The following is a 22,173-nucleotide window of genomic DNA, read 5'->3' on the forward strand; positions in this document are numbered from 1 at the left end:
TTTGTACACTCTGTGTATATCCCTCCTACTGTCTTTCGATTCTGTTTTTCATTGAACATGTTTTATTTTTGTCCATTGATTTGTGCTAAAGTGAATGGCTGGTGTGTGACAATACAAACTGACCACTGGTGTTATCTATGATATTCCTTTTTGCTTCAGGTGATGGGAAAATGTGTAAACGGGAGTTACCAAAATAGTTATTTGTTTATAAATGTCTGTTAATATCCAAGCTAGTGTAATGTTAATGCACTGCGTATATTGACTGTTCGTAGTAAAAATGTTCACAGGGTGGTGGGTGTGTGTGTGTGTATATATACTCACTGTTTTCATAATATTTGTGGATCTATTCAGATTGCTTTGTGCTTGTCAGCTAGGCCTATCTCATGGCTGACTTTCTTCAAGTTAGTTGTCATTTTCCGTTCACACACCGATGCGCGCCCAGACACTTTTCAAAGGGTTATTTATCTTAAGAATGTGGACTTGAACTTCCTTCCCTATGCTTGGCTGCCTCTCTCTCTTGAGTTGACCTAAATACTCCTCTCCCATTTTGTTAACATTATCAAGCCCCCTAAAGGGCTTTAGCTGCCCAACTAAAGATGAAGGTTAATGTGCCCAGTCATTTCCTTTCCTTGTCTTCTATCCCCTTGATCACTGATCTAAGAGGACTTTAAAAGTGAAAACAAAATGTCCGAGCCCTATCCAGTCCTATCACCCATCGTCGCTTGTTGAAGGTCCAGGCTGCATCACATCCGACCGTGATTGGGAGTCCGATAGGGTGGCGCACAATTGGCCAAGCGGCATCCAGGTTTGGCCGGGTTAGGCCATCATTGTAAATAACAATTTGATATTAACGGACTTGCCTAGTTAAATAAATAAATAAAAAAAGGTCAAGGGAAGAAGATCAAGAAAGGAAGTTTAGTTTTATTGGGATATGTACTGTAGTAAAGTAAAGCTCCCATTTCTCCCCCACAAATGACCCATCGGTCTCTCCTATCTAGCCTAGTCAGCAGTAACAAACGAAGGCCACTACGATAAAGTCAGGAGCTCTGGTTAGTTAGGCACTCTCACGCGGAAAGCATCCCTGCTGCATTCAAACGAATGACGGTGATAAAACCATGTGTTCCGCTGGCAGAAAGCGTCCGTGGGGGTGCTGAAGAGTTACTAATGTAACAGGGATGATTGGTTTAAAGATGTATCCTAGGCTATAACCACCTCAAGCTGTCAGTTGTGGTATTTTTTTTTTTTTTTTTTTTCTCTCGCTTTAGAGAGAAACTATTAGTCTCTTGACCTGGCGGACATTTTGTCTAAGCAGTCCAGGTCGGACCAGACCATTCATCATTCAGTACTGGGTTAGGCCCACATTTAAATTGAGTTGTGTCAAGGCGTGGAATTCCCACCTAGTTGTGGCAGAGGAGCTGTAACACAGCGCGACTGCTGACCAGTGCTGCGTCAAAGTCGTCACAAGGTCGTTTGAGTGAGATTGAGTTTGGTACTGATAGGTGGGTGGGAAGTAGGTTATGTTTTGGTCTGGTGGGGGGAGGTGTATAACAGCGTCATCAGGGTCAGAAGCAGCCAAACCAATTGGGGTTCAATGTCACAGGTACACAGCTGTGAGATGGGTGTGATTATCACACAGTATGCGTCCCAAATGACACCCTATTCCCTATATATAGTGCACTACTTTGGACGAGAGCACATGGGGAATAGGGTGCCATTTGGGATACACCCGTTATGGAATAAAATGGGCAGAACAGGTGCCCTGCCCGACCTCGGGTCATTCCATTATTATTCATTCCATTATTCGAAAGGCATTTTGAAATGCCAAGTGGAACGAACCACTTACGATGACAGACAGAATTTACTGTGTGTGTATAAAGACTTCATAGGGAAAGCCCTGGATTCAATTCAGTGGTTATTACAATGACCGTAGCTTTTATCTTCCATCAACTCATCTGGATTGATTTATGACTTCAAAACTAAAGATAAAAAAAACAACAACTGAAGGTTAAGATTGAATCCAGGCTGCCATCGTCAAGATATTGTACAGGGGTGAGTTTCCTGAAAGTTTCGTAGCACTAAAATCATTTTTAATCCAATGTAGACCTGACTAGTTCCAAACTGCAGCACTGTCATCAATGTCTGTTTCTACCAGGGGTGGAAAAAGTACCCAATTGTCATACTTGAGTAAAAGTAAAGATACCTTAAAAGAAAAGTGAAAGTCACCCTACTTGAGTAAAAGTCTAAAAGTATTTGTTTTTAAATATACTTAAGTATCAAAAGTAAATGTATAAATCATTTCAAATTCCTTATATTAAGCAAACTAGGCGGCACAATTTTTTATTTATGGATAGCCGGGGCACACTTCAGTCAGACATAATTTACAAAGTATTTGTGTTTAGTGAGTCTGACAGATCAGAGGCAGTAAGGATGACCAGGGATGTTCTCTTGATAAGTGCGTGAATTAGACCATTTTCTAAGCATTTGAATTGTAACGAGTAATTTTGGGTGTCAGGGAAAATGTAAGGAGCAGAAAGTACACTACTTTCTTTAGGAATGTAGTGGAGTAAAAGTAAGTTGTCAAAAATATAAATAGTAAAGGTACAGATACCCCCAAAAAACTACTTAAGTAGTACTTTGAAGTATTTTTGCTTTTGGATTTTACACCACTGGTTTCTACAGCGTCTAAACAGTTGGATTTGACTTGCTTTTATTTCACTGCTGGAGATTTGAATGGAAATCGTTAAATCAGCCATGCTTTGCTGCCCTGAATGCTCTCTATCTATGCAGCTGCTCACTTCCTGTTTCAGGGTCTATTGACTTGTCACTGTATCTGAATGTACAGTGAGTGCAACTGGCGAGTTGTAGCGGCTCCTTTACTAATTGAAGAGATGCTGTGTTTCTCTGCGTTGTCCCTGCAGGTTAAGGCACCAGGCGCACAAGGAGCTGTATGCATACAAACAAGTAAGAGGCCCGTCGTCTACACACACACGCGTGCGCTCACACGTGCGCACACACACAAAATACTATGAACATGGTTTATTTTTCTCAGTATGTCACTGTAGTCTATAAATCCTCTGTTGCTGAATATACACATTATATAATACACACCCATAATATACATGCTGTAGAAGGCAACAGAGTAGGATGGTGGGCTACTTTCAGTGGAAGTGAGGGACTCGCCCTTTTATCAAATGTACGGCCGGTTTTAGCCAGCCAGGCCTGACTAGCTAACCCGTACCCTTTTCCTAACCTTAACCTAAGTCTCCAAACATGCCACGTCAATGATCCTAACCCTGCTGCGTAAATTCTCCTAACCTGCCACGAAAAAGTAATGATTTTGTTGATGCGCCTTTTAATCCCTTGAAGTGAGTGGTGAGGGCTTGGGCCTGAGCCACACAGGACCATCACTGCCTGTAACTGAACTGAACTCTGCTGTCCATTCATACGTCACCATTCTTCTAATACAAAAAAAAAAATGTATTGGATTCACTTCTGGATCTTTCCTTTGATAAAAAGTGTGTTTGTGTTGTCAATTCTAATTGTATGCCTTTTTTATTTCCCCTCAGGTTATACAGAAGGAAAAGGTCAAAGAGCTAAATTTGCATGAGGTAAGCGCTTACATTTTTTCTTGTTCTATTGTCTTGATACTGTGTTTCATGGGCTTTGAGTTGATATTGTTTAGCATTGCACCAGGTGTTGAAACTTTTATTGGACCAGACAGGGACATTCTGTAATACAACTGACAAGCTTAGCTGATGTAACCTATCAGTAACTGTGTTTGGTCGTGGTACTGAACTTCGGTTCTCTCAAATGCAACATTTCAGATGACAAACGCCATGTATTTGTTTAACCATTATCTAGAAAAAGATTGCAATATGTTAGGCTCTGTTCCTTCGAGGTAACACAAACCCTATCTCACTGCCAGAGTGTGCATCATGTTAAAGCTGTAATATGTAACTTTTCTGGTGACCCCTGACCAAATTCACATAGAAGTAGGAGTTATAGATCTGTCACTCATTGAAAGCAAGTCTAAGAAGCTGTGTATATGTTCTATGTGAGCTATTTCTATGTTTCCCGTTCTTAAGTTTTGTTTTTGTGTCTTTTACTTTCGGTTTTGTACACCAGCTTCAAACAGCTGAAAATAAATGTTTTTGGTTATGGGAAATCTATTTCACAGTGATTCAGATGGTACAATGATTCTCTACACTACTTGCTTGTTTGTTACACAAACTGAAATTAGGCAAACTCTTAGAATTTTTGCAACCAGGTTATGGCGGAGTGATTTTTGCATAGTGCACCTTTTTTAAGAGCCTAATAATTACAGGCAGTGAACAACAAAAATGCAACCGCAAACGATCGAGTAACCAACAGCAGTAGAGGCAGAAGAGAATGTGAGTAAAACTGGTCAGCTTAAATATACCACCATATTAAGGTAGGAAGTGTTTGTGGAATATGATTGGTGCGACGTCAGCTGATGCATATACTCTGGTTTCCTGTCTGAACCCGCTGCGCTTGATAAACTGAAGTCTCCATTGGTCTGGTATTTACATGGATTGGTTTGTTTTTTACTGCTTTGTTACTGTATATGGGTCCTGTATATGGGTCCCATGACATACATTTAGGCTACTTACTGATTTAGAAACGTGTGATATTGATGAAGCAGATTTATCAATGTCGTCTGAAGCGAACTGGTTGTTCAATAGCCACAACCTCCCTTAGGTTTCTCTTAAAAAAATTGATTTGTATCTCAACTAGACTAACCTGGTTAAATCCCAAAAATATATTAAATAACATTTTGTTTAAATAGCGAGGGAACCCAGTTATGCAAAGTGGACCTGTCGAGACCGATTTAGTTCAGCAGATTGTCATTGTTGTCTCATGTTTAGGGTATCCATGTCAGAAGACGCACATTGTGTGTGCATGCATCATGTCCTCTCTCATTATGCATGTCTGTACTGTCTCTGGAGCTTGTTACAGTCCATCTGTTGCGTCGGACAATGTGTTAAAGTCATGTCAGCCCAGCTGTACAGCTAGCAGCGTTAGCCCCTTTTCCACAGATCCCATTCATAGCCTCAGCCCTGGCCCCTGTTAAACTGGGCCCAAGTGGCCCTACTAGCCTCTCGCTAGCCCCTGCTACTCCCTTTAGCACGTTCATGCTAATGAAAAGGCTAGCGCTGGCACCCGTGTGTAAGGAGCGAACGCGCTACGTCGCTAACCGACCGGCTCACCGGCAGGGCAGGAATTTCCCACCGTGCAGAGCTCTAGTTATGTAGCCATTATTGAGTTATTCTATGTCTTTAAAAGTGGGAGAGCGCTACTGTGTCTGTGTGTGTGTGTGTGTGTGTGATTGTTGGACAGCTAAGTTATGTATTGCTGAAAAACAATAACACTCACCAACGCTGGCCGGGGGAATGACCCATTTTATTGAAAGGGCCTTGTCCAAGTAAATGTTTTGGAAAAAGTGTATAGATTGCGCCTCTTGCAGCTGTATACATCTAACCTCCATTTGACACAGAGCATGGCTACAACAGCTGTGAATAATACATTCATTGTATCCAGCTGAACATAACCCGTGTAAATACACGTAGGTCTACACACTTGCGGCGCATCACGTCGTGTCCTTGGTGTATGATGGACGGGGGTTGTATTGTGTGAGGAAGCGCAGCAGCTCAATACTGTGGCAGTTCAGTATTACAGTGTCCTTGATAGTACTCAGCCAATGGGCATAACACTCTGTCAGATAGTGTTGCTGTGACGTTGCACTGTACAGCCGCAGCAATTTACCATTCAAAGAACATTGGGGGAATATTATACGCCAGGATCTAACATTAAAGGAACATTTTATGCCTAAACCTTGTGGCAAAGAAGGCTAATCAAAATGTAGGACTATTGTATGTGGCTGTTGCGCTGTTGAGTGTTGACATTATCAAGCTTTGGCTTTGGCTTCAATAAGCTCTCGGCTCCGTTTGACTTGCCGTATTTTCACATGCGATCCTTCCCATAGCAAACAGAGGCCTACTTTTTTGAATGAATCGGCCGCTATCGTTTTAATAAGATAAGCCTAACTCTGGCTCTGCGTCACAAATGGCACCCTATTTCCTACATAGTGCACTACTTTTGTTCAGAGCCTTATGGGGACACAGACAAGGTCTATGTTCACAGCACTACTGATAATATCAGGAGCATGAATGAAATACCATTACAGGGGCATGGTTTGGTAGGAGCAGCAATGCTCCCTGTTTGCCAATAATTGCCTATAGATTGATTGTTTTTCAGTTTGAATACGCGTGCACACACACACTGCTTTTTATGAGCTTCGCAATGGACATCTCTGGTGACCAAGGGACTGTGGCCCTCAACAGTAGTTTTAAATGGGCCCCTGGGGGTGATCCACTGTCCCCACTCAGGTCCCCATTACGCCCCCTCACTGTCTCCAACTCAAAAGCTCTTTGTCCCCAGTTGCGTTTAATTCCAGAAATATCTCCGCTTCACAGTTCAAATCGACCCTTGGCCACTAAGGCCATTGGACAAATATAGCCTAACCGATAGCTTCACTTTTGCCTAGTTTCCTTCCATGCTGCTCGCTCTTCAGGATAGAGAGAAGGCAACTGGTCATCTGGAATGAAACACAGCCCCTCACCTCTAGTTCAGTGCAGTTGTAGAGGGGAGGAGGGCAACTTGTCAGGAATGAGATGCAGCCCATCTCTCCTCTAGCTCAGTGCAGTTGTACTCAGAATGGAAAACCCCCACTAGCCTCAGCCTGGGTCTCTGGTGACCCCATTTCCTTTCCAAGGTAGAGCTGCTTACCCTAACCCATAGTTAGCCTGCCTGGGCACGCACATACACACTGACCAGTACACATTCTGATACACGCACGCACGCACCTCACGTACAATACTCACATAACAAACTGCTCATTAAGCCAAAGGGCTTTAACAGGGTTTCTTAAGTGGCTACATGGGATTAGAACTACGCAGAACGGTACAAGGAGAACTTGATTGTTTGGTTAATAGGAATTGTATCTCACAAACTGGCCTAGCCTGAACCAGCGCAAGAGAGACATTTCTGCTGATCTTGGGTCAGTTTAGCATTTTCTCCACTAATGGTTAAGTATAGGATTGGGGAGGGGAAACTAGATCTGTACCTAGGGGAAACTTCAGACCGAACACAAGCCAAGCAACCTTTAGGTGGAACGGTAATAATAGAGCCAGACTGAATAAATGCATTTGCCGTCGTTAATTTTCATGAGGCCTGTTGGCATTCGGAGCAGAGCGGTTGCTTTTCAATCAGACACAGGCCGTCTGGCTTTGTTTTAAATGCTATCTTTGTGGACTGTGGTCTGTGTTGCTGGGTTGTTGCTCAGTGTTACGAGAGCAACAAGGAAAGTCTTATGTAAGCTGGGATGCGGACCAAGATGAGCAATGGGTGGCCAGGGCCAGTATTCATAAAGCGTGCTTGAGCTAGGATCAGGTCCCCTCTAATCTCTCGTGGACAGATCAACGTAAACATAACTGGTACTGTAGAATCTGTCGGGACTGTACGGGATGCGTAGGATAACGAGCAGCGGTTATTTGGGAAAAAAACATGTTTTAGCGTCTTTTGAATTTCGGAATGGGAGGGGACTTTCGGCCATAACTTACAAAGAGAGAAGGTGGAGCTCCTCGTTCTAGCAGTTCTTGATCCCTTCTCTTAACATGTATGGACCCAGAACTTCATCGAGCAGCTGACCAATTAAGCAATACTTTAGTTCAGGGTTAACCGATTAGGTCCCCTCTGTCCATATATTTGTATTCATTATGATTTAAAAGGCAAACCTGATACTAGATCAGCACTCCTACTGAGAAGCTTTATCAATATGGGCTGAGCTGGAAGCAAAAGTAAAGAGACACGAAATAGCCTAGTACTTATTATTACTGTATAACTGCTGTACATCTTGTATCAAAAGCGACAACTTCTTTACAATGCGATGATTGAGTTTATTTTAGCATAGCAGTTACATAGCATCAGATAGTTTGACATCGTGGGTGCTGAGTCTCTCGTGAGTGCTCTCTCTCTCTCTCTCCCTTTCCCCCTCAATCTCGCCCACCCCCCCTCTCCTTGAGTGGAGTGACAATTTCTTCCATAAAAATGTATTCCAGGGTTTGCGGTGGTTGGAGTGGTCGGGATTTTTCCCCCGCAGCGACAGAGATAGAGCGAGAGATCAGTGGTCTCATAAATATTCATATGATTACTGCTATCTCCAGTGTCCCTATGTCCTGACTCTTGAATCAATCAATCAAATGTATTTATAAAGCCCTTTTTACATCAGCAGATGTCACAAAATGCTGTACAGAAACCCAGCCTAATACTCCAAACAGCAAGCAATGCAGATGTAGAAGCACGGTGGCTAGGAAAAATTCCTTAAAGCTAGAACCTAGGAAGAAACCTAGAGAGGAACCAGGCTCTGAGGGGTGACCAGTCCTCTTCTGGCTGTGCTGGGTGGAGATAGTACATGGCCATTAAGGCCAGGTTGTTCTTCAAGATGTTCAAACGTCCATGACCAGCAGGGTCGTTCAGAGGTTGAGACAGCAGGTTCAGGGGAGAGAGAGAGAAAAAACCAGCAGGTCCCCGGGACAAGGTAGCACATCCGGTGAACAGGTCAGGGTTCCATAGCCGCAGGCAGAACAGTTGAAACTGGAGCAGCAGCAGGACCAGGTGGACTGTGGACAGCCAGTAGTCATCAGGCCAGGTAGTCCTGAGGCATGGTCCTAGGGCTCAGATCCTCTGGGAGGGGGGGTAATAACACTATGCTAACTTTAACTGTATGTAGGCAGGCTCCTTAGACTATTTTCAGTGCAGGTTGCTCTTGTAACCGTGGCTACACCCAAAGAGACTGCCTTCCAGAGTTGAGCACAGCGGCACACCAATTTATTCTAGTGATAGTAATACATCTACATGCCCTCGTACACTCACACACGCTGTGAGACCTGGGTGTGTGTTGTACTGAGCCCAGGAGGAGGTGGTGCTTTGATGTGCTGTTTGGTCCATATCGCGCACACAACTATCAGATTTAAAGCACTCCTCATCTACATGATCTAACGCTCACTTTCATAGATACCACACACACACACAGGAGGAGGTGGTGCTGAGACATGCAGTTTTGTGCCGTATGGAACATCACGCCTCTCCTCTCATTAGTGTACCAACATAGTTAAAGAGCGGACACCGTCGATCTAGTGAATGAGAAGGAGCCAGGGTTTAGTGTTCAATGGAGCTCAACAGAGAGGATGGCGTCTTGTCTCGAACTACACCCTAGACTAGAGAGAAACCTTAGAGGGCTAAGCCGGCAGTACCTCTTTTCATCCCCAGCCCCAAGCTAGTCTGTTTTTAAAAGGGAGGAGAGGGGGAGAAGTATGCCTTTTGTCCTTGAAGTGTAGCACTCCAAAGTAGGTCCCGCCCCGACGTAATACTGTAGCCAAATGGCCGCAGGTAAAAAGGATAGGCACATAGAGTTGGATAGAGGACACGCTTGCCACACATCCTATTTGCAAAGATGTGCCCTCTATCCAACTCTAACAGCACTAGCAGTTCTTCTATATTGAGGGAATGTTACACGCATTCTTGAATATGACCTAGTAATTTGCGTCACTGTGTAGTGAGCCTCCTGGGCCGTTGTCCCAAGACAAGATGTCATGCGTTGTACTGATATGGATTGACAGTACCCTTGGACATAGTGACGCACTTAATGATAATGGTAATGTTCCGATTTCAATGTCCGGGGTACAACATTACTAGCTTTGTCTGGTTAGAGCTGCCGTTACAAGGAGGATTCACCATGAACGTTGTGGAACCACCACTGGCAGTAATGTATACACACACAATAGTGCCAATAGGTCAGTGAATGGGGTGTGTGTGTACAGCAGCACTGACAAGCTAGTGAGTAGATGAGCTCTATCCAGTCTGCCGGTCTCCATCCTGCCTCTGTCAGCAGCGTTGTCTTGTACCTTCTCCATTGTGTCCACAGACAGACACACACACACACACTCCGATCTCCCAGTCCACACAGTCCTATTGTGACAGTGGGTTAAATGCTTCATCACAGAACGCGACACACACGCAAAACACACACTTCTCGCCGCCCACACAGAAAACAATTGTGACAGTAGGGCCAATGCTTCATCAGTCAGCCATAAACGCACTACCTCAGCCTCTCTAGCGCCCAGTCATTGTCACACACACACCAACCACTGCCTCTCAGCACGCCGTTCAATCGAACGTGCACTGCAGTACAAACAGTCTGCGTCCCAAATGGCACCCTATTCCCTACTTAGTGCACTACTTTTGACCAGGATCCATGAAGCTCTAGTCAAATGTAGTGCACTATATAGGGTGCCATGAGACTGATGCATAGCCTAATTTCTCCTGAGGTGTCCTATAACATTGCCGATTTGGCTTTGGGCGACCTAAGGTGAATGCTTACAGGTTTTCAGAATAAGGCCTGTGTACGTGCACTGCGCATACAGTAGTTTTTGTAAAGAACGATCCCTGCATCAATATTGCTAAAGCAGGATTGATTGAATCCAGCCCTCCACAAAAAGTGACTTTAAATACCCAGTCAAGTGTCCCTCTCTCTCCATGAGTGGGGTTCTCTTGTCTTACTACACAGCTAGTATTTGCTTCAGCATGGCCAAACTAGGCTATTAACTAGCTTTACTGGTCTTAGTTAGGCCTATTTGCCTAGCTGCCTGGGCTGGCACCCTTACGCAGGGAGGTACACACACGGTACACCACACCCAGCTGGGCCAGACTGGTTTGGGCTGAGGAGACCCTTACCGGATCTAGTTTCAACTGGTTTTTAATGGCTTGTGTGACGTTGAGGGCGCAATCAACATCATCGTTGTCTGGTTGGTGGATGTGTGCGTGCGACTGTGTGTGTGTCTCAGTGGTGTGTACAGTGTAATTTCTGGATTTAGTCAGGAGGCTATGATGAATCGATCATGCCCCTGTGTGCGTGTGTATGTGTTACGTAAGTTTAATTTCTACAACCCTCCAGGTGCAGAGGCCTTTTCTGTTTCCACTCTCCAGAATGCTTCCTCTGTAACGTCACAGTTGAATTAAAGCATTCTACTGTTTGAGGGAGAGGCTTCTTTCTCCAGCCCGAGGAGTCTTATCTCGAGGTGTCACCACTCTTTCTAGGCCTGAGAAATCACATATTGGGGTCTGGCATGAGAAGTGGTATATCGAGGTGATTGCTTATATCGTCGACATTCCTCTGGGCTCCAGGGCCCATAATTCTTAAAGCATCTAGTAGGAGTGCTGATCTAGGATCAGGTCCCCATGTCCATGTTGTCTTATTCATTATGATTAAAAGGCTAAACTAACTGATCCTAGATCAGCACTCTCTGAGACGATTCATGAATATATGCCCAGAAGTGTACAAATTATATATCAAGGCGTGTTGACGCTCCCTCTGGCTATGCCCAGACATGTTTTAGTTTGAGATACTGACGTCTGTCATCCTTGATGCGTTGCCATAACGGTACATACAAAACCCGATATCTCGAAGCTACATTCCAGGAAAAGACTGGGTGTGCTTCCTCTATCTGTCATCTGTGAAGTCTTTGTAGATTTGGGAAATGGTGTCATTGTCAAGTGTTTTAACTAAAATAATAAAACACAAGTCTTAAAATAGGCCAATGAGCACTTCCCTTCAGTGGGTCAAGTCTATTCGGTCGTTTTTTGGAGGTCAGTTTTGAGTCCATGTTTGATTTTCCATCCCGAGTCCAACCAATGAGTGATTATCTACCCACAGAGCATGCTTGTTTTTAGTTGCTCAGTTGAGCTGACCGTGGTGGCACCAACGACCGGAGTACAGCAGTTGACCTTTGTGTTCGAACCAATTCAACTCAACTTGAGGGTCGGCAGTACTGTTTGAGTGAGCGAGAGGAGAACAGCCCAACTCACTATGAAATAAGACGCCCAACTCAAACGAATTGTGTGCGAAGGAATGTCGCTAAACCACAATATGCAAACTCCTCTGTCTCTGTTCATGTAGTCTTTTTGTAAAGCTGAATAACAAGATACAACCTCTTAGTGTGTTTCTGTTTGGATATTTGTACTGCTGAGCGACAAATGTCCTCGACAAGGATAATGAGGCCTTCCCTGTATCCCAAATAGCACCATATTCCCAACATAGTGCACTGCTTTTGGCCAGAGCCCTATGGGTAGTACACTATATAGGGAATAAGGGTAGTGCACTATATAGGGAATAAGGTGTCGTTTTGGATGCAGGCCTTTTCTACAGGACAGTAGCAGTGGTTGGCTGTTTACGTTATTTCTGTTTTTCTGCCCTGCTAGTGCTAACAGCCCTGTTGTTCCCTCTCTGTCTTAGTCTCTCTTTCTGTCTCGATCTCGCAGTAAACTTCAACTACAACTTTGCTGCCTTGCTAACCCTGCCCCCCCCCCCCCCCCCCGCCCTTCTCTCTCTGTCTGTGTCAACAGATATGTGCGGTGTGCTTGGAGGAGTTCAAACAGAAAGACGAGCTGGGGATTTGCCCGTGCAAACACGCCTTTCACAGGAAGTAAGTACGCCAGAGGACTGGCTGATGCCCACACACTGTGCACAGAGCCTGTGGATGGGGCCTGGCCCAGCTAAGCCTAGGCTGTCTTCCAGACTCACTCAGCCCCAGTCTCACAATCACATTAAAAGGTGCTGTTGAGCACCATCTACATAACCCAATGTAATAGCCACACCCTGTACCACAGAGCCCCTTTCCCACCCAAACTGCGATTCCAAAGGATTGCCCAGTTGCACAATAAGTTGTGTTGATGATGAGCATGTGGGGCTAAGGGGACCCAAAATGGTGCATCCCACCTCCTCACACAGTCACATCCACACAGTGATTCCAGCTCAATCAGCCCAGTCCAATACACACACACAGTATGCAGCCCCATTTGCACAACAACAAGTTCTATTAATGATGAGCATGTGGGTCAAACTGGACCCAAAATGGTACACAGAGCCCTTCCCATCCAAACTGTGATTCCAACTCACTCCTTCTAGTGTAATTCACACACACTGTACTCAGCCCAGTCGCACAATAACAATAATATTGGTCTGTTGTTGATGAGCTTGAGGGGCAAAGTGGATCCAAAATGGTGGACCTCCTCTTCACACAGAGTGTTTATCATCAACAGTTAGTCCAGTGTTTCCAGCGCACTCAGCCCCAGTTGCACAATAACAGTAGCTTCTGCTGAGGGGCAATGTGGAGCCAATATTGTGGACCGGACCCCTCCTCACACCAAGTCAAACATGTTATGATTCGGCTGCAAAAGTGATGGTCCCCTTACTACCATTTCTTCACCGCTATCCACAGCACCCACCCCCTCCAAGTAGAGTAACCCGACACACGGCAACAGAGAGAGAGACTGAAGAAATCTGTGAAAGTAGAGGGGAGGGGGTGAATGCGATGGAGAGAGCGAGAGATTACAGAGAAAGGAAACGACCGATTGAGAGCAAAGTGCAAAGGAACACAATGCAGCGTTTGATGGATTGGAAGTCTCTGATGGCCTGGGGTCAAATGAGTTTCCTCCCCCCAGCATGACAATTTTAAATTGGTCTGTTTACATCGAGCCTTGGCCTAGTTTTTACCACATGACAGGAGCAGGGGCGGGGCCCACTCAATCACAACACACTGACTTGCATGTCAACACACTCCACTGATTGTGTGTGGCCCTCTGGGACCGTGCAGAGAACTAGATGGTACTAGAGAGCAGAAGATTTATGAACTACCCCCGCCTCCCTCTGTCCCCCTCATGTGCACCCCTCTAGTAGGTGACCGTGAGAAGGAAGCACAGTGGTACAGTCCCTCTCCCCCTTCACTCCTATGTGTGAATCCCTCTCCACCCCTGCGGGACCAGAGTGTACCAAAATAGAACTGCCATCCCACTGTAAATAATTCAGTAGCAATGAGTCATGGGCAGAAGCTCTAGTGTAGCGTCCCAAAATGGCACTCTATTCCCTATTTAGTGCAGACATTTTGGCACCCTGTTCCCTATTTAGTGCACAGTATACCGTGCCATTTGGGACGTGCCTCTAGTCTAGGCCCCATCAAACTACTGTACTGTCTCACGCTGTAGTCTCCCTCTCTGTTCAGTTAACAATGCATAGCACAGAGCATCCTTATTCAGTAGGGCTGAACATGTGGGGATGGTAGATGGCTGCAGATAGAAATGGAACACACAGAACAGGTAGACATAGAACACACACATTGGAGAATGATGAGTCTTTAAAAAAAAAGTAGTTTTTTAACAGCTACTGAGCTATTTCTAGCTGCTATGCGGAACAGTCTGCCCTGTGGAATAAGCCCGCTGGTCTTCTAGTGCTAGCTCTTTGTGAGCAGTCAGAAATAGATCAGCTGGATGCAGCAGTCCAAAGAGCTGAACTGAGAGGGCTAGTGTTTAGATAGACAACACTAGAAACACACGTCTAGTCGATGTTGGTGTCACCCACATTTGCAAGTGAGGATTTAAGCCTAGGGGTTAAGGGAGTTGGGTTAGTAACTAAAAGGTTGCTGGTTGGACTCCCTGAGCCGACTATGAAAAATCTGCCGATGTGCCCCTTGAGCAAGGCACTTAACCATAATTGCTCCTGTAATTCGCTCTGGATAAGAGCGTCTGCTATATGACCCTTTTTTTAAATGTGTTTTTATTTCACCTTTATTTAATCAGGTAAGCTAGTTGAGAACAAGTTCTCATTTGCAACTGCGACCTGGCCAAGATAAAGCATAGCAATTCGACACATACAACAACACAGAGTTACACATGGAATAAACAAAACATAGTCAATAATACAGTAGAAAAATAAGTCTATATACAATGTGAGCAAATGAGGTGAGATAAGGGAGGTAAAGGCAACAAAAAGGCCATGGTGGCGAGGTAAATACAATCTAGCAAGTAAAACACTACACTTTCTTCCACTGCAAATCTACCATTCCAAAGTAGAAATAGAAATAATGGGGTGCAAAGGAGCAAAATAAATAAATAAATACAATAGGGGAAGAGGTAGTTGTTTGGGCTAAATTATAGATGGGCTATGTACAGGTGCAGTAATCTGTGAGCTGCTCTGACAGCTGGTGCTTAAAGCTAGTGAGGGAGATAAGTGTTTCCAGAAAGATTTAACCATCTTGTTTCTCTCTATCCCTCACCATCCTCTATCTCCCGTCCCTATCCCTCCCTATCCTTTTCCCTCCCTCTCCTTCCTCCCTCCCTCCTCCTCCGCCCACCCCTCTCTCTCTCTGGCAGGTGCCTCATTAAGTGGCTGGAGGTGAGGAAGGTGTGCCCGCTGTGCAACATGCCTGTTCTACAGCTCGCCCAACAGGCGGGCGTCACCATCGACGTCACCATCGACGTCACCGTGCCCATACAGCAGCACCTGCCAGGCGTGGAAAATCTGGTGTAGCGCAAACCGCAGTGCTCACACACACACACACATGTACAGGTACACTTATGCCTCGATCACACCGACAGCGTCATTGCATTTTTGGTACACCAGAAGTACATTCATTTCCAATGGAACGCTGTGTTTACCTTGTAGCATCGAACTGTATGAGTAGGCGGCTTGACAGAAATGGTAGCAGAAGGTGAATGCTGAACTTTTGCTGCACACATATCCAGATGATGCCGTGCACCATTTTGCGCAATGACTCTGTAGGTGCGATCGAGGCGTTATATATGATTAAAAGACAGGGCAGAAAATGGAGAAACACAACAGTGTTACGATGCGGACAGAGACTCACGGCGACGAAGAAGTGAATCTGCTGCCTCATCTCTCTACCTTTGGTGGATTCACATACGGATTTTTTTATAATAACGGTTCTTTTTATTGACAATTGCATTTTTTCTTGTGGACACAGCCGTGGTCACTATTCTGACCGTTTCACAACCAAAGCACTTTTCTGGGGACACCAGCGTGTGACGAATAAGAGACATAAAAACCAACAACTACCACACGTTGATATGAAAATGGCTTCATCGTTTCGTTTTCTTTTTAACGACTAAACTTGTATTTTTTTTTCTTTTTTCTACAAGCACTTTAAACATTTTACTCAAACTTAAATTGCTTGTGAGGAGGTTGGAGTAGCAACAAGGTTATTTTATTATTACGATGAACCTTTTTTGTGTGTACATAGAGCCACATGAGTTCATTTTTTAGTTGAGTGGAGATTTTTCTTTGGGGGGGGGGGGGGGCATACTATCTTAAAGGGACAGTAGCCTCCAGATGAATTGACGTCAGGATACTCGTGGGATGCTCAAGGAACCTCAGAATTCTGTGGCCTGATCCTCCCTCTCCCTCACACATGCAAAAAAGGATATTGGAGGTGTGTGTATGAAGGGAGGGTCAGCCCAACCTCAGTACTTGGTGTTTAAACAACTTAATGTGAATTAAGAGGGCATGGGTTCGAATGTGGGTTTGTGACTAGGATGTGATTCACCGGTGCATCCGACTCTGCGTCCCCTCTTGCTTATGAAGGTTGTACAGTTTGTTACTCACTGCACACCTCAGCGTCTGCGTTCCCAAATGGCACCCTATTCTCTAAAAAGTGCACTATTTAGGGAATAGGGTGCCATTTGGGACACAGACTGTGTGTGTTTTTTACAAGGCCTTTCTGTGGCCACTTTCACGGTCTGCATCTGTCATTTCAGAAAAAAACTATAGTTACTATTCTGTTTGTGAACTAATTGTTAAAACGCAACAATGCCGAGGTCGTATTTTCATTGAGAGATTTTTCACTAGGAGGTTTTATAAGGGTCGAATCAAATTAAAATAGTAGAATTCCCCAGACACACACTCCCAACTGTGGAGGGGTCCTGGCCTCAGTCACTTCCTGTGGACGAGCGACCAGGAAGTAAGAGTAACCTAACACCCCGAGCCCATGGCACCCCTAGAGCTAACATCCAATCATATGCCTCTGTTCTTGTTACATAAGAACCCCACCCCCCCGGCCCGCAGCGCTCCCAAAGCATTACTCCATTCAGCTTGTGGCAACGGAGCGCTATGAAAACACATAGTTGGAAGACTCCTCTTTGGTTTTCTACGTTTAAAAATAAATCCCTCTCTTGCTGTCCTCTGGTTTGAGTTTGAATGAGGTTTAGCCTGATGGAAGTCTAAAACAACTATCCCAATCGACACACTAAATATAAATAGTAAACGAGTACTTCATATAATGACAAGATGATTTATATTCCATATTGTCTCCGACGTGATCATGTCTAGAATCATATATTCTATAGGCTAATCTTTATGAAACCTAGAACAAATACTGGTCCACTAAGGCAGGGGTTCTTAAACCTTTCCAGTTTGAGCACCAAATTAGAAATTGATTATCCTTCCCTGACCCAAATGGTCCGCCAACAACCCAAATGAAGAAGAAATAGTGCGTGATTATATTATCACATGCCCAGGTCCCACTTTGGGTCCCGACCCATAGTTTCCCTGCACTAAGGCATTGTTGCATTTTGACTGCTATACATAAACGTATAAAACCAGACACGTTTGCTCAGTTAATTGCATTTCCATTTCCAACTTTTGACACAGAATGATGGTAGTGAACGCTACAGGGTGACACAGCACTGCCTTGGAACGTGAAAGGCTTGGTGAAATGTACCAAGTTGTGACACTATGCAAACTAAGCAACAGACCTTGTCTCTTGTTTGCTAGCCGTTACTGATGTAGTAACAGGACCACCCGGGCATTCACTTCGTTCTCAATTCAGTCAACGATTCAAAGCTGCTTCTATGATTTAGTGATTACTAAAAGCTATTTAGCTTTAGCTTAGCATTGATCTAATTAGGCTATGAGGGATGTAGGCTAAGCATCTAGTTCAAATTCTGGCAGCACTCAGCATATCGGTAGATGTCATTGAGCTGGTATAGGCCCTGGTCAGCAGTCGTAGAGAATAGGTGTTTTAGCAGGCTCATTCTAGCGCTTTCCCCAATTGCGCTCTCCACACTGGTGTTTTGTTCACCGCTACACACACACACACACACACACACACACACACACACACACACACACACACACACACCAACCCCTCCACCCTGGTGCTTTGTTCACCGCTACACACACACACACACCAACCCCTCCACCCTGGTGCTTTGTTCCACCACCTTTTGTGGGATCACTGTAGTAAAAGTGCTGTGTGATAGTTTGGAACAGAGGGGGAAACAGTGTCCCATAGGTCAGGGGTCAGCTTGTGTCAAAGGTCACAGACTAGATCTAGGTGATGGGTCATAATAATGCCGTTCAATACACCTTCATTTATAAGACAGCCTTGTCTGTCCTAACAGGGTCGATTCGGTTCTTCCCTCTTAAGTGTTTGTAACTTTTCAGGACCCCGGCTTTTTCAGTGCCGAGCATCAGGCCCAGCTCCAGAACCACTGCGCTCGTGTCTCCTAAAAATGGAATGGTATTCTTAGAGTTCTAGTCAATTCTATGAACTGTCTTCCGTTTTTGAAGTGTTAAGACCACAGAGTCATCAACCACCCAACGAAATTGACTGTGTCCATTGGCCTTACTTTCGAACAACAACCGAGGGGAATGTTAGCCTACTGTCGCTAGCTGGTGAAAAGAATAGTATAACATTTGTTGCCAATATCAGAAACAATGCCCCCCCCACCCAATAATATCTATTGTGTTGGAGGATGACGATTGTGATTATGATATTTTTTTTAACTTGTGCTTTACTTACGATGTGTGTTCATTTTGGCCATTTGTTCGAAGAGACACTAGTCTGGCTGAATGTGGAATGAGAAAAACCATAACCTTTTTATTGAAGGCGCCCGCCGTTGCTAGCATGTGCGGGTCGCTTCGGTACCCGTTTGACTCTTCTGGGTTCTTCTGTGTGGCTACACACACAAATTTGCCTCGCAGGAACCTATGGAGGTGTCACCCTTTCTGTATATCACTCAAATATAAGTATATAACACACCTCTTTGTACAAAGAGACTTCGACTCGGATATTCATCTCAAAACTCCCAACTTTGGACCAGTCGAACTTATCTTTTGACAACTAGCCCCACCAGACTCCCATATTGTAACTCGTAGCCAACATGAAACACAGCCGGTCTTGAAGCTTCATCCTCTACTACGTGTGGTTGTCTCTGAATTTACGGTTTAGAGGGAGATATAACATAGGACTGGGCGAGACCGATAATGTGAAAGCATGCGATGAAATGGCGACTGCACCTGCAACCAATTGTACCATTGTAATTGTACATGGAGTAGTAGTAGTGTTGGTAGGAAGGCATACTGCATAAACACTTTTTACTGTGAGGGGTTGTGCATTGTGCACCGATAATTCTTCCATCAAACACTGCATCTGCGCACTTAACTGCCATTTGCCCATCCGAGAATTGTAACAATGCCAGCCATTATGTAATGATTTCTTTCAAATGAGAGTTGAAGGTCAGAAGAGAACCCTTATCTATTATACCCCATTTCTTCCTGTGTAACTCCCTAATCCTTCCCCCACGCTTCTCGGACCAGACATGGTTCTAGGTTCTCTCCGAGTCCTGGAAAGTAGCCACGGTCAAGTGCCAGAACAGCAGGCAGTTATAGGCCCTTACGCAAGAGGAAGGAATAATGTGTATATTCATAGTGAATAATCACCTATCGTCTACTAGTTATTACTGCACAAGATACCAGGCCAAATCTATTTGAAAAACATTGGGAGTTTGGACGGTTGAATTTAGTGATGAGTCACCCCACTGTAATCTCCATGGACGTCAGCAGTGTTCCAGAGACCGCCAGACTATTGGGGCTGTAATATTAAAGGACTATGATGTACTTGCTTCAATATCATGAATTACTGAGAGGAGAGTGAGGCTCTTTGTCACGACAGCAACCAAATTACGTAATAACGGACCCCTTATCGTGTATCCTTTCTATAAGGTGCTTTTATCTCAGAAAGTATACCCAGAGACAGAAGAGGAAGTGGAACATCCCACTCCCTCATTTTTGTTTTCTGTTTCAATGGAAGCCAAATGAACTAAGTAGACCAGACCAAGCTGCTATCGCATTGGTGTCTATAGTAGAGCCATCCCCTTAAGTAGACATTTTTTTCAATGGTAAACGGCCTGAGTGAACCATCTTTTGTATACCTAGCTGTTGGCACCCATTTTGTGGGCCAGGCCTCAAGGTCAAAGCTGTGTAATTGGCCGCTTGGGCCTCTAACACATCACTGCCTCACTGAAAACTTTCTCAATGTTGTGTATGGTGTGCATTTATTCAGTGTATAGTTCTTGTAGTGCGCCACCCCCGTTTAAGTACATCCCCTGTCTCGCCCCTACCCCACTTTATACCAACCTCCCACTATGTCCAATAGCCACCACCTTCTTCTCTCAGTGGGTCAACCTACCCCACCATCTTACCCCAACCTCCCACACTTTCTTCCCTTGATGGGTGAACCCTACCCCACCCTCATTGGGGGGTCTACCCATCCTACCCTGTGATATAACATTGTTTATAGAATTAAGAATTCTGCAGCAGAATATTTTTGAAGAAATTTGCTGTACAGTATTTGTAAGCTCTATTTTTGTATATTTAATTGCCATTTTGGAAAGAAAAAATAATGAATGCATTTCTTTTGTTAATTCTGTTTTATTCATAATGTTTTTTTGCATGTGACTGACTTGAACTGTAAATAAAATTACCACATTTTGGAAATAATGACTGCCTGTTATGCTTTATTAGTAAAGTTCCTTTACTTGGTTGTAGCAGCATCTTTAAAGGGGCAATACGGGATTCAAACAGCAGTGGTTCACCGCCTCATTTTTTGTAAACAGCTGAGGGATGGGGCTGGTGAAATGTAACCACTCCAATCCCAGATTGCGACTTTAACATTGTACTGCAGCGGAAGGTGATTGTTTACCGTGTCAAATAGTTAGCCAGATCTCGTGAAGATGTGGTAATACTCCTGAGGGGCATACTATGAAGGAAGCTATACTGAACAAAAATATAAACAACAATTTCTAAAGTAGGGGTGTGGATCTGAAAACCAGTCAGGTGCTGGTGTGACCATTTGCCTCATGCAGTGTGACATCTTCGCATAGAGTTGTGGCCTGTGGAATGTTGTCCCACGCTTCAATGGGTGTCCAAAGTTGCTGGATATTGTCAGGAACGAGCTGTCGTACACATCGATCCAGAGCATCCCAAACATGCTCAAGTGACAGGTCTGGTGAATATGCAGGCCATGAAAGAACTGAGACATTTTCAGATTCCAGGAATTGTGTACACCTTGTGACATGGGGCCGTACATTATCATGCTGAAACATGAGGTGATGGCGGCGGATAAATGGCACGACAATGGGCCTCAGGATCTCGTCACGGTAACTCTGTGCATTCAAATTGCCATCAATAAAATGCAGTTTATTGTCCGTAGATATGGTGATAGGCTTTTAGAAGTGCCGTCTTTATTTTATTACTTATCGTCATGCCATCTTTGTACACAAGTACCTTTTTCCCCCCAATCCTATTTAAATAATTGTATTAAGTCATACAAACGTTTTACTGTGCATCAGTGGAGTTTAATCTCAAGAACATGGAAGAGCTGTTCTTGGAGAGAGTAGTGCGGGCAGGAGCGAGAATTGTCACTGACCTGACAAACCCACTCGACCAGGAGTACCAACTCTTACCATCAAGCTGCCGATACAGAATTCATCATTCTTTCCCACCAGTCAGTGGAGGCTGCTGAGGGGAGGACGGCGCATAATAATGGCTGGAAAGGAGTCGATGGAATGGTATTGACCACATGGAAACCAAATCTTTGATGTGTTTGATACCATTCCATTCAATCCATTATTATGAGCCGTCCTCTCCTCAGCAGCCTCCACTGCCACCAGTATAAGTCAATTGAATAAATAACTGGTCAACCCCTCCCAAAATTTACAAACTGAATTACGGACTGTATCCACGTGTTCGCTGCTGTAGTTATTGCTAGTGATTTATGTATTTATGCACCTATTGGTGATGCTGTTGAGATGCAATACATTTCCAGAAAGGGACACAATAAATACTTATGAATTATTATGACACAATCTATGCGAGAGGGAGGGCATCTGATTTTCATTAGTCCTCAACTCGCAGCTCAGACACTTCATTCAGGATAAATGGAGTTAGCCCGCCCCGGAGCAAGT

The 22,173-nt window shown here is 44.5% G+C and overlaps 1 protein-coding gene across 1 annotated transcript in view; it reads left to right on the plus strand.

Moving 5' to 3' along the window:
• LOC120035142 (RING finger protein 24-like) overlaps nucleotides 1–20,704 on the plus strand; it is a 59,415-nt gene extending 38,711 nt beyond the window's left edge. Inside the window, exons 3-6 of the mRNA XM_038981939.1 lie at nucleotides 2,919–2,961; nucleotides 3,567–3,608; nucleotides 12,481–12,560; nucleotides 15,283–20,704. Coding sequence (XP_038837867.1) covers nucleotides 2,919–2,961; nucleotides 3,567–3,608; nucleotides 12,481–12,560; nucleotides 15,283–15,439 — 322 coding nt within the window. The 3' untranslated portion in view covers nucleotides 15,440–20,704. The remainder of the gene's footprint in view (nucleotides 1–2,918; nucleotides 2,962–3,566; nucleotides 3,609–12,480; nucleotides 12,561–15,282) is intronic.
• The last annotated feature ends 1,469 nt before the right edge of the window (nucleotides 20,705–22,173 follow it).

The sequence above is a fragment of the Salvelinus namaycush genome, chromosome 42, assembly GCF_016432855.1.
Source record: "Salvelinus namaycush isolate Seneca chromosome 42, SaNama_1.0, whole genome shotgun sequence".
Taxonomy (NCBI): domain Eukaryota; kingdom Metazoa; phylum Chordata; class Actinopteri; order Salmoniformes; family Salmonidae; genus Salvelinus; species Salvelinus namaycush.